This window comes from Trachemys scripta, chromosome 3 (assembly GCF_013100865.1).
Source record: "Trachemys scripta elegans isolate TJP31775 chromosome 3, CAS_Tse_1.0, whole genome shotgun sequence".
NCBI lineage: Eukaryota > Metazoa > Chordata > Testudines > Emydidae > Trachemys > Trachemys scripta.
In genome coordinates, this window is record NC_048300.1 from 174424093 (window position 1) to 174437173 (window position 13081).

The 13081-nt window shown below is 38.7% G+C and overlaps 1 protein-coding gene across 1 annotated transcript in view; it reads right to left on the bottom strand.

Moving 5' to 3' along the window:
• Positions 1 to 293: 293 nt before the first annotated feature.
• NOL10 (nucleolar protein 10) overlaps positions 294 to 13081 on the bottom strand; it is a 73573-nt gene continuing 60785 nt past the window's right edge. Inside the window, exons 20-21 of the mRNA XM_034766507.1 lie at positions 7812 to 7914; positions 294 to 1459 (exon numbers count right to left, since the gene is read on the bottom strand). Of these exons, the coding sequence (XP_034622398.1) occupies positions 1343 to 1459; positions 7812 to 7914 (220 nt within the window). The 3' untranslated portion in view covers positions 294 to 1342. The remainder of the gene's footprint in view (positions 1460 to 7811; positions 7915 to 13081) is intronic.

The following is a 13081-nucleotide window of genomic DNA, read 5'->3' on the forward strand; positions in this document are numbered from 1 at the left end:
AAAATTAAATTAGAAACAAAGCATAAAGTTTTAATGGAGGGTGATTAACCATTGGAAAAAACTATCACAGGAAATAGTGGTTTCTCCATCTCTTGATGTCTTCAAATCAAGACTGGATGTTTTTCTTGATTATATGCTTTATTCATACACACATTACTGGGATCAATACAGGGGTCACTGGGTGAAGTTATATTGTCTGTTATATAGAAATCAGGCTAGATGATCTCATTGTCCCAAATTTGAAGATCATTGCTCAGTGCTTCGAATTAAGGAGATTCTGAAAACTGGCTCTATCCAGACAGTTCACAATTTATTAGGACTATCCAAACAGTAAGCAGATTTTTTTTTTAAAAAACGATGAATACATTCTTTTAAGATCCAAAACATTTAAGGCAGAATTCATACCATTGCCTAGGGCCTTGCATTTGCCCTCTCTACACTGGATTTAATTTCACGCCAGTTGAAAAGTGTAGAATTTAAAGTTACAACTAAGTTATCTTTAAAGCATTTGATAGACATCCAATTTATGGTATGTTCCTTGACATGATTCCAATCCTGCAATATTTGAAGTTAATGGTACTAACTCATGTGGATAAAGACTGCTTGCATAAATGAAGGGTTTACATGATCAGGCCCCATGTTCGTACACTGAACATACTGGTCGCTTCCTAATTTAAGCCTCAATTCATCAAGGTACTAATCAGGTGGCTAACTTTACACATGCAACTAGTCTCACTGACTTCAACTTGCAGACATTTATAGGCATTTAACTACTTTGCTGAATCATGGCCTTACTTACCAGTACATACCAAAGCCAATGCTCAGGGTTGTGTGTGATTTCATCTGCTATCAGGACAACAGCAATACCCAAAGCTATGGTGATTCCTATTTTGTGTGTTTATGATGTCAGCTATTATAGGGAAAAATGACTTAACCTTTGATCTCAGGTCTTAGCAGTCTAAAACTTTTCAATCCACATTTAAACAGTGAACATTTCATGATGCTAAAAAAATAAACCACTGTTTCTCAAATTAAATAGACAGATAAGGTCCTGTTTTCACAGGCAGGACTTTCATATAAATCACATCCAGGGTTACACAATAACCAATCACTGCTGCTTCGTTCACAAGTCAAAACCAAGACTGAGTTTGTAACATTGTCCTCATGGTGTCTTCTCCAAATACTCCAAGCATTTTGTGACCTTCTCATTAGCTCACATACAGTTTAATAGGTTCTAGTTTTCTTATGTCCACCTTTTAGATACAAAAAGGAGTACGCCTGTGCTGTAAAGTCCCACTTTCCAGGTGACGAGTGAAAGTAAAGCAGCTTCTTTAAGAAGTAATTAAAATGGTCCTCTTCTACCACGTTTACTCTTGAGGTGGCTAGCTGAACGCCTGAGATTTTTCCTCTCCTGATGATGTTGCTTCTCAGCTTCCTGCTGTTTCTTCTGCTGCCCTGACTGGAATATTTACAAAACAGACTTGAGTTAGAATTCCAACTGGCCCGCAAAAATGGTTCAACATTAACAAAGTCAGGACAGTTCCTGAGCTACATGTAGTAAAAACTGTACAGTTCTAGACATAAACACGAAAAGGAACAAGATAACTTACATGCAGTATTTACAGTTTACAAAAATCTTCCCTGTTAAACTGTCAGGCACTCAGGTACCACAGAAATTAAGTTTTTTATTTTATCTACATTGCATGAATTTGTATAAAACTAAGGTTACTATACATGCATCCATCATGTTATTTGAGCATAAAAAGCTATGTTTTCAGCAGAGAATTCTAATGTAAAAATCGACAAACAGTCCTGTGGCACCTTATAGAGTAACAGACGTATTGGAGCACAACCTTTCGTGGGTGAATACCCACTTCGTCAGACGCATGTGAAACGTATTGTAAAAATGTTACCATTAAGGTTTTGTTATAGCAGTTCGTTCAGCATATCTTTAGGTTCTAGCATTGCAGCTTTAAAATGTGGTGTATTTTAGTGGCACACTGTTTAATGTAATGGTTAAAAAAAACTTCAATCTTTTTGTTGTCGAAGTCTTCTGCCTCTCTAGTTGGAACTCAAAATTATTTACATTCCAAACATACATAAGATTTTTACTTTGTGCTTTCTTGATGTCACCGCTACTCCAGAATGAAGACACACTGTTTACAGTTCATTGCAGGCTTCCATGTGTTCTATTCCACCTACTCATGTTCAAGCCAGAAGAGTTAGTTCCTATGTTGGCTAAAGAGGGCTATCACATTTAGGCTTTACACAGAAGTATTTTAAAAGACAAATGAGAGAAACTCCAGGACACTAAGGGTTTTGTTTTGTTTTGTATTTTTAAACTTGTATCATTACACAATAGCTCTGCTACTGATTACATTACTAGGTATGTTTTCTACATAAAAACTGATTACATTTCTGTACCAACATAGCATGTTTCTGTGCTTTGTTGATGATGTTATTCCTCCTTCTCAACTACCACTGACTACAAAATACTAACTCAACAAAACCTTAAAAGCACACTATACGTTTCAGGACAAACGGGAACAAGGCAGGTATGTAGTTACCCAGTGCAAATTAAACTGCCTCTCTACAAATCATATCTGTAACTTCAGGAAAAGCAAAATACTTATTACTTTAGAAGACAAGAAACTACAGTAGAGCTTCATTAGTCAGCACTTTTGTGGAGCCAGCCCAAGAACTGACTGGCAAAATGTGGCCTAGGGAGTAATGGGCAGAGAAGCCAGCATGCACATTCTCCATGAGCCAGTGGGGGAGAACTGCATAACCCCATGCCCCAAAGACTCACTCAAGCCAGAACAGGGATGGGTTATACAGTGGTGACAATTTCTCTTCCACCCACATTGGAAGGAGGCAGAGGCACCAGCACAACTTCACCTGTTTTGATTTTAGCAATAAACCGTAATCCTGGAAATTCACTGGAGTGTGAATTCACGGTGTTAAATCAAATGTTTTCCCTTTAGAGCACAAAATATATATCACCACCAATAAGTCATGGAAATACACAAAAGAAGAGGCAGGGGAAAAAATTACATTAATAGGGAAATAAAACCAAAGCAAACCTAATATTTATGCATACAGAATATTTATGCCCTGCTTCTGCAATCTGATTAATATGAGTGGACCCTTATGATCCACCTGAGAGCAGGAATCTGCCCATTGGACTCAGACTGCAAAATCAGGGTCTTTGACTTGAAGCTGTTCAAGGCACGGAAGTATCTTTTCTGTGTGCTGTAAAGTGACTAATTACTTTAGATGCTATAAGATAATTTATGTCTGTCAAACATAAACAAAATGGAAAATAAATCAAGAAGCTTGAATTACTTTTATTCAGATCCTGTCAGGAATGCAATGCAATACAGGAGGGACACTATACTAAGCATTGTATTAATATTATTGTATTAATCATCAAAACCTGTGTCATGCTCAGATTCATAGATGATAATGTCAGCAGGGACCACCCTGTGATCATTTAGTCTGACCTCCTGTATAAACAGGCCAGAGTATTTACCTGAAATAATTCCTGTTTTGAACTGGGTCATACATTTTAGAAAAAGATCTAATCTTGATTTTAAAATTACCAGTGACGGAGAATCCACCACGACCCTTGGTAAGTGGCTCCAGTAGTTAATGACCATTACTGTTAAAAATGTGTGGCTTATTTCTAGTCTGAATTTGTCTAGATTTGGCTTCTAGTCAGTAGACCTTTGTCTGCTACAGCGAAGAGCCAATTACTGAATATGCAGAAAGAACTAGTTTCTATATTCATTAAATCAATACATACCATTTTGCTTTTTAGCAAATGTATATGAATCTGTTAATTCAGAAGTTTATTCCTTCCAGTTCTGTATCTTTAGTTTCATACATATTTTTAATAGTGTATCAAATTACTTACTACACCACTCAGCATTTTGATACATTAGCAACATTTTACAGTATTATGCAAAAAATAATTATACAATTTGACTGTGGAAAGGCGCACAGAGCATAGGATGAGTATTATTAACTGATCAATTTAATCCAAAATTTTGGATTTTTAAAGATTTTCCTTTAAAAAAAAGTTACTAAGGGTATGTCTACACTGCAATTAAAAACCTATGGCTGGCCGTGGCAGCTGATTCGGGCTAAGGGGGTGTTTAATTGCGTGTAGACATTCGGGCTGGGGCTGGAGCCGGGCTCTAGGACCCTGCGAGGTGGGAGAATCCCAGAGCTTGGGCTACACTCTGAGCCCGAACATCTACACTGCAATTTAACAACCCCTTAAGTCTGAGCCCCATGAGCCCGAGTCAACTGGTATGGGCCAGCTGCAGGTTTTTAATTGCAGTGTAGACATACCCTAAAAGATTCCCCTTGCTTTGACTGTTCAGCAGTCTCCATTTTGACTATTTTAATAAAAAAAGTCTTTATAACATGTAGCTAGCTTTCCTAAAACAAATTGTAATTGTTTTTAAATAACTTGCAACTATTGTTCTTGCATTTTAAATATTCTTTCCTTGAGAGCATCTCAACAAAACCCTTGTTAATCCATTTCTTGGTTCAAGAAACTCTTTTAAATATCTTAAATCTCCCCACAGTATTTCTTTGTAACATTTACTATACTGCCAAAAGTTATTGCTTTTTAGACTTTTAAATTTATCAGCTGTTCTTACCCTATAAGCGGATGTCAACAAACTTGCTATGTGATAGCATAAAAAGGGGTTTCCTACCACTGTCCAGAATGCATTCTAATGTACTCTTTAGAAAATAAAGCTGCATTGATTTAAGCATTAGCTTGTTAATCTGGAACTGACTTGAATCGTGTTTTTCTCTTTTGATGACCAAAGACTTTCCTTCCACACAGTCCCTTTTACATCTTTATCCAGCATATTGGAATTGTTACTTTACTGATTAAATCAAATGTCACTTGTTATGAAGGACATTTGAAGGCCAGCCCTGAAGAAAACCCTGTGTAAGTCGATTCAGTAAAAGATATTATCTCAACTACTTTGTGTCTCCCCTCTCTCTGGGACAACACAGCTACAACAGCACTGCGAACAATTGGAACTGAAAGGCACCGGAGAATATTGTGGATCCCACAGTAAAAACCATGGAAAAAGACAGATCATCTAGAAAACGCCAGGAGATAAACTTTGCAATGTTAACAATGATCAATTCCTGTGGGGGGAAGTTGGGATTTGGAGGGAAGCAGACACCACAGAGCCACTCAGGTACCAAAACCTGTTCAGCCTCCAACTACATTGATCCACAAGAACTAAAAATACTAAACCCTTGGAGGACAGATAAGAAGAGAGAAAATATCATAATGACACTCAATAAATCCATGGTACACCCAGACCTTGAATACTGCATGCAGTTCTGGTTGCCACATCTCAAAAACGATATATTAGAATTGGAAAAGGTACAGAGAAGGGCAACAAAAATTATTAGAGGGACAGAACAACTTCCATATGAGGAGAGAGATTAAAAGGATTGGGAGTATTCAGCTTGGAAAAAGAGACGACTAAGTGGGGATATGATAGAGATTATAAAATTATGACTGGTGTGGAGAAAGTGAATAAGGAAATGTTATTTACCCCTTCACATAACACAAGAACCAAGAGTCAACCAATAAAATTAACTGGCAGCAGATTGAAAACAAAACAAAACAAAAAACAAAAGGAAGTACTACTTCACACAATGCACAGTCGACCTGTAGAACTCATTGCCAATGGGTGTTGTGCAGGCTAAAAGTATAACTGGGTTCAAAAAAGAATTAGCTAAGTTCATGGAGGATAGGTCCATCAATGGCTATTAGTCAAGATAGTCAGGGATGTAACCCCATGCTCTGGGTGTCCTAAGCCTTTAATTGCCAGAACCTGAAAGTGGACAACAGGGGATGATCATTCAATAGTTCCCTGTTCTCTTCATTCCCTCTGAAGCATATGGCATTGGCCACTGTTGGAAGACAGGCTACTGGGACAGATGGACCATTGGTCTGACCCAGTATAATCGTTCTTATGAAGGCTATGCATTACTTTTCTGCCCTCTTCCAAAAAGACGACATATCTGCACCTAAACCTTGGAGATGGGGCAATGAAAGGCAGGAGTTAATGATAGTCCTAGCAGCGTTAAACTCCCTCTAGGCTTGCCAACTGCATTCTCTTCATCTTTTGAAAAGATCATATCATATGACATGGCTCCTTTCCAGGCCTACTTTTTTCCTGCTCCCATGGATTATAGTGGGATTGGCTCAGGGAAGGAGAGGGGGATTTTCCATCCCATTTTACTTTTCTTCATCTCTCTTCTCCCCACTTCACAGAGAGGAGACTGGGGGCCCACATAAAAGTAAATATGACAAATAGTTCAGTTCAACTATAAATTTTGTACATTTGTATATTCAATAAGGCAACCACACTGAGATGAACTCTTAGAGGAGTCACTTACAACAGAAGCGTAACAAAGTAATATACTGATTCTGCTGGGATCAAATCCAGAATGGTATTTCAAACTATTCTCAAATCTTGCCCTCCCCAAAAATCTTTATGGAAGCTGATAATCAATTGTAGGATGCATTCTGTTTCAGCATTTTCTAATTTAAAGCTCCTATAAAAAGAGTATGCATGGGAAGCCCTGCAAAGCTAATTTAATTAGCTGTAAGGAGCTACTGTATCAGTTACACTTGCTGGTACGACTCCTGAAATGGTGATCCTTCGCAGAGCTTCACTGGAATCTGTGACTTATTCCAAAGTCCACACATTTTAAATTCCAAAGTGGATACAGAGATCAAACCACAACGTAGATGAGAAAGGCTTATGAAAAATTGGTGATAGGAAGTACAATAAGAAATTCCAGTGACTTTGCTTTACTTAGCCTTTTGTGACCCAATTATCCAAAGTGGCACATTCTAATAACTACTTCAGACATTCTGACAACACTATTGTAGTTTTACTTCCACGATGAGAGTTAATTGACAGGTGTTAAATAAAAATGGATTATGATGAACAACTTGCCTAGAGGAAGACCAGTTTTAACTGAAACAGATTTCACCAGCTGAAGAATCAACTAATATGGATCTTTATCTTTCACCATCTCCAACCATGTTTTAGTGTGTATCACTTTTCCACCCAGAGATCCCAAAGTGGTTTACAAAATATGTAAACACATACACAAAATCCATTTCCTTCCTCCTTCCCATTCCCCAAAATGCAATCATCTGGAGGGTGAAACAGTTTAGACACTACACAACTATTTCCGGAAAGGAATTACAAAAACACCATCCAGTTGAAATTGCTTGGGAAAGTTAGGTGGGCAGAATGCAGTTACTCACTCAAATTGTAATTTGGCAAGTACATTGGACTACATTAGTGCCATGGAACTTCAGTGACCAAAGTGGTCAGGAGTTATTTTTATCAATATGAGGCACTCCCATCACTAATGACTCAGAGGGAAGATTCTCACCTACAGGACATCATCATCACTTCTTTCAGCATCCTGGGTATTTTTTGCCTATGAATCAACTACTGATCAAACCCAAGACTGTGAGAACTGACAAGATGCTAGCATTAGTAGATCATCTGTAGCTATATCATCTAAGAGAGGGAAGTAGTATTTCCCACCAGGATATGAGTCTGGTGGGGCTTCCCACACACACAAGGGTGTGCAAAAAAGTAAAGGTGCAGTCAATGTATGAAGAAATCAAAAGGGACATCCGTTTCAGATGGCTTTAGGGCTCCCTGTTTTTTCAGATGACAAATAAATGTATCAGCCTGTGCATTATCTTATTTACAGAAGTTTTTTTTTTTAAAACTCACCTTTTTTAATTTGAATGTCATCTGTTTGCTGCCTACTGTGGTATCAGATACACTGAGTGTGCCAAGCTTTTCTTCAAGCTTCAAGCGATCTCCAAGGGTTTTTCTGCAGAGAACAATTAAAGAAAAGCCTGTTTCTGTTCTTGTCACCATCACATTGTATTATCAGTTTTTACAATAGCAAACAGAAGAAATCACACACTCTACAAAACAGTCAAATCCTGTAACTTCCAAAAAAAATTGCAATTGGGTTGCACTTCTGTCATTCTGCACTCAATTACTGAGCAACATATAGGCAGTCAACACAAATGGAAAGCAAGTTTCAGTTATTCCCTTCACATATTGCTCATTGTACAGCCATTTTTCAACTTCTGACAGTTTTTTTTAATTTTTAAATTCAGGCCCTAGTTAAGACATAAACCAGATCCAATTAGTCCATACCATTCCCACCAAACCAACGTGTGCTATGACAGCAGTTTTCTATGGAATATCTGAAGGTGCCAGATAATTCAGTTGCAGTAGATAGTCTAGTGTACTGATCTTAAATAAAATTTAAAACAGGCATTTAAAGCTAAATTTATCCATTTTGCTTAGCAACCTTAGTTTCTAAAGCCAAAAATACTTTCTACCATGAAAGACTAACATTTATTTTGATTCCTCCCCCCCCCATTATAATTGGCATTTCTGACTCCCCTATTTGTAGCAGCTACCTGAACTGATTAAAACAACACTGGCAGTATGGCAGTGATTCTAAAAGTTTCATCCTACTTCAATATCAGGAGAAAATATTCTATACTTATCATAGGTTTAAATTTAAAAATAGAGTCAAACCTCATGATTCTGCACTAATGAATGGAAGACCTTTGTGAATTTTCCTGAATTAGCAAGACAGACCCTGATTCCATAAGGAGCTCTATGTGGACAGACCCCTTCTCCCATTGACACAGAGTCTAAGCTCTTTGGAGCAGGGACTGTGTCTGTTATGTGTTTGCACAGTCCCTAGCACAATGCAGCCTTGATCCATGATTGGGGCCCTATGTAGTACAGTACTGTAATACTAACTGCAAATAGGACAGGGCCTAAATGACCAATCAGTAAAGAAGATTGAATTTTATTATGTAATATGCTTCATTTAGTCTGACAATTTTAGTTTGCTTTTAAATAGCATTAGTTATAAATGCTCTAACATAACTGTAATGAAGTCTTAGCAATCCAAGATCTCACTATTAGATCTTCATTGAGATGGGGAGAGAGACTGCCTTTTCTGTGCAAATTATCAGCAAGGTACTGATGTATATATTTCACAGATTACTTTTATGAAGGGAAAAAACAGACAATCATAAACATACATGTGAAAGGCAGTCACAGAAGTCCATAGAAATTCTGTGGATGAAGTGGCTGAAAGACTGAGCCCTCGGTATGGAGCCAGCGGAGTTTGCAGGATCTTAGTTAAAAAGTAATTTATGTATATGAAAGGCTTTTTCATAAGAACTATACAAAATTACTGTCAATAATTGCTTTTTCCCCCCATGACTAGGTATTTTGACTCTGGTTTTCCTCCAATATATTTTTCAGTGAGAACTTGTAAAAACTTGTTCCATCTGTGCTATTTGAGAAGACAAGCTAAGCCTCAGAGCTAACTATGGCAGGAGATCAGTCACTGACAGTGTAGCGGGATTTCTACTTTAAACTGAAGTTCACTTTTCTCCCCTTTGAAAGTGAATGAGAGAAATGTGGCTACTACCCAGCAATTCTTTAGCATGACTGCTTGGATGGTGCTTCAGTCAGAGGAAAATTAATGTGGGGAAATAGTAGGAAAAGGCTATGGGATAATAGCTTTAATCTATAAATGGGGGGAGGGAGGGGGCAATATATATATCTGTAAAATACAAAAATATTGCTTAAACATCTACGTTGTGACATACAACTATTCCAGCCACAGCAAAGGGGAAGGAAACATACTTTTTATCTCCACCAAAAAGATGGCCCAACGGGTACATTAAGAGTGCTGTTCAATTATTATTTATTATTTGTATTACCATAGCACATAGGAGTCCCAGCCAAAGACCAGGATCCCATCATGCTAGGCTTTGTACAAAGACAGAAAAAGATGACAGATCGTAAGCTCTTTGGGGCAGAAACAAAGGGTAAGACAGGAGTCAACAGATGGATACAGACAGACGGGGGAGCACAAGGAAAGAATGAGACAATGGTCAGCATAATAGGCTGATCTCAGCACACCAGCGGCTTAACTGTTGTCGAGTTTTTGCAGGCATCAGAGCAGAGGAGTTTTAAGGAGGTGCAGCATGTGAGAAAACACAAAGGTGTTTATCTGAAACTTTAATCAGTGGATGATGGAGGCTGTCACTGACGTTGACATCTTGACAGCGAATGAAAGCTAGGGTGGGGATAGATTGGGAAGGGCTTGAAAGTGAAGACAAGCAGCTTATATTTGATGCAAAGAGATGGGAAAACATGGTCAAAGCACTGTGGTAGGAAAATGATCTTTGCAGCAGCATTTTCAATGGATATGAGCAGGGTAAGACTGCATTTGTCAAGCCCAGAGAAAAGGATGTTGCAGTAATCAAGACATTATATGAGGATAGCCTGGATGAGAGTTTTAGCTATAGGAGATGGATATGAAAGGTTGTAATCTCTCTTAAGATACACAGAAAGTGTCTGCAAGATTTGGACATAGAGAGAGGTCTATGTCCTCACGTACAGGCTGAGTCGAAGAAGACACCCACATTGTGGGCCTGAGCAACAGGCAGGATGTTGGTGTTGTCCAGCGTGACCAATAAAGGCAGTAGCAGGGTGGGTTTTGGTTGTTTTGTTTTGACTGGTTTTGGAGGGAAAGGAAAGAGGGAAATGAAGAGCTGGTTTAGCCATGTTGAAATTGAGCTGATGGCTGGATACCTATGAGGAGATGTCAGAAAGACTGGCCAAGATTTTAATTTGGACAGGAGACATGCCTGGAGTAGACAGGTAGATCTGTGAAGTTGTCAGCACAGAAATGGTATTTGAATTTGTGAATAAAGTATCCAGAGATAAGGTGTAGAAGGAGAAGAGAAGGGGACCACAGACAGAGTCCTGTGAAATCCCCACAAAAAGTTAGAGTGGGAATGAGGAGAATCCTCTGAAGAAGCGATGAGCAGTAGGATGCGAACCAGGAGTGTGTGTCATGGAACCAAGGAAGAATTTCAAGAAGAACATGGTCAACAGTGTCAAATATGGCTGACAAGTCAAAGTAGAATGAGGATGGAGTACTGGTTCTGAGCTCAGTCTGCTCATTACATAAATGTCATTAGAGACTACTTTTAAGGACTTTGCTGCATTTAAGCATATGTTTCAGAATGTTCCTGTCCTGAGAATCCTTGAATTTATGAAGAAATTTAAGTATACACCAATTCTTCAGAAGTTGGGCTTGGAGCAGCGCTGAGTCAGGAACTTGACAAAGAAACACCCAGTTTTATATAAGTCATAAACTATTTCCCCAGGAACATTATACAACTATAGAAAAAAGAACGCTTTGCCATTAAGTGGTAGTGGAGGCATTAAAGTACTTAATTATGTTGGTCACAGACCATCATTCTTTAAATTGGCTAAATCAAATCAAAGACAAACATGCCAGAATCACCAGATGGTACATGCCACTACAATCTTTCCAATTTTCAGTACATTGCTCAAGGAGTCAGCATAAAAATGCTGAGCATTTATCATGGTATAGGGCCAGTAGACTTCTCTTTAGGGCTAGTCTTCTTTACAAAATTCTACCATGTTCAAACATGGTTGTAAATAATAAAGCTAGCTGACACTATGATGACTGTGCCTTTATGATAAGCAGAGATCAGGGCAAATCATGCTTTGCATCAGATCAGCTACATGGGATTATTAACTGACAGCAGCTGATAATTAAAGGTTTTGGAAGAGTTTGGGGAGTACCCCATGCGCAGTCTGAATGCTTCTTGGCTGAGTGTAAATGGCATCATTCTTCACAGAACTTGTAATTTAAACATTTTTTTCCCCATGGAGAAAAAATTTCACATGGCACGACAACAGCAGCTCACTGAAAAAGGAAAAGGATGTGATGCGCACTCTAGTCCACTTCACTTGTTTACTTATCCTATTTCTTCTTAATTTCATCTGCTATCATGTCACTATGTTTTGCCTAAGCCCCTCATGGTAGGATCATGTCTTGTTTTAAGTTTGTAAAACATCATGCCCACTGGTAGTACAATAGGCACTTTTTCCATACGGCAGTCTATTCAGTTTGTCATCACTGGTTCTCTTTTACCCCATGAAGAGATCTACAGTATTTGCCTTCAATTTTCTCCTCTACAACAGAAACAGTGATTACACCCACACGCGCGCGCACACAGACACACACCCAACCAGCCTTCCACACAGAAGATTCTTTACACTATAATTTCCACAGCGTGGGGGCTTCTTTCCTGCTGTGTTGTGCTGTGCTTATTTCTTCTGAACTTTTCAGTCTTATCTAGAGCTGACTTTGGCTTGTTAACTGAATCTTTCAATCTGCTTGCTTACAGTTAAGGTTCCCATCTGTTTGTGATTACTCCTCAGTCATTTCATTTAAGATCAAGGAAGCATTTGAGAGTTTCCTTCAGTGGGATAGAGCACCTTAATCAGACGTCATCGCGTGAACTTACAAAAACAGTAGGTTGGCAATAATGAAACGTGCTTCCATTTCAGCCCCTGTTGCAATGGAAATCAGAGCACGTGCCACCTGTTCACAATTTGTTCTCCTTTTCAGATCATTGGCTGAAGTGGCAAAACGAAGACGCACACGATCCTCTCCCCTCTGACAGAGCACCCAGTGACTTTACACTACAATCTGTATGCCTCTGAAAAACTCAAAAGGGCACAAAAGCAGCCCCATCCCCTGGAATGAAAAGAAGGAAACAGCCAGGAGCAAGTAAACTGAAAACTTCATATGTAAGCTGAAGAAGATTCTAGATAAGGAGTTGAAGCATCCAGAACGCGTACGCTGAATTAAGGTATGAACACAAACCTGCTAGGTGTAAAATTTGCTAACAAAAGTGAGCAGGGAAAATGCAAGCAACACCTGCAGAACAGACAAAGGTTGAAGCACTAATCTCAATTAGGATTTATAATATGGTGCCCAAGATGTGTATGTCACTTTACAGACAGAACATGTAGATTGTTGGTCTCTTCTCAAGGTTCTTTAACCTGGCCTCCAAACGCAGAGATTTTTGAGCACTAGCCTCTTCACACGTGTTGATGATAACATT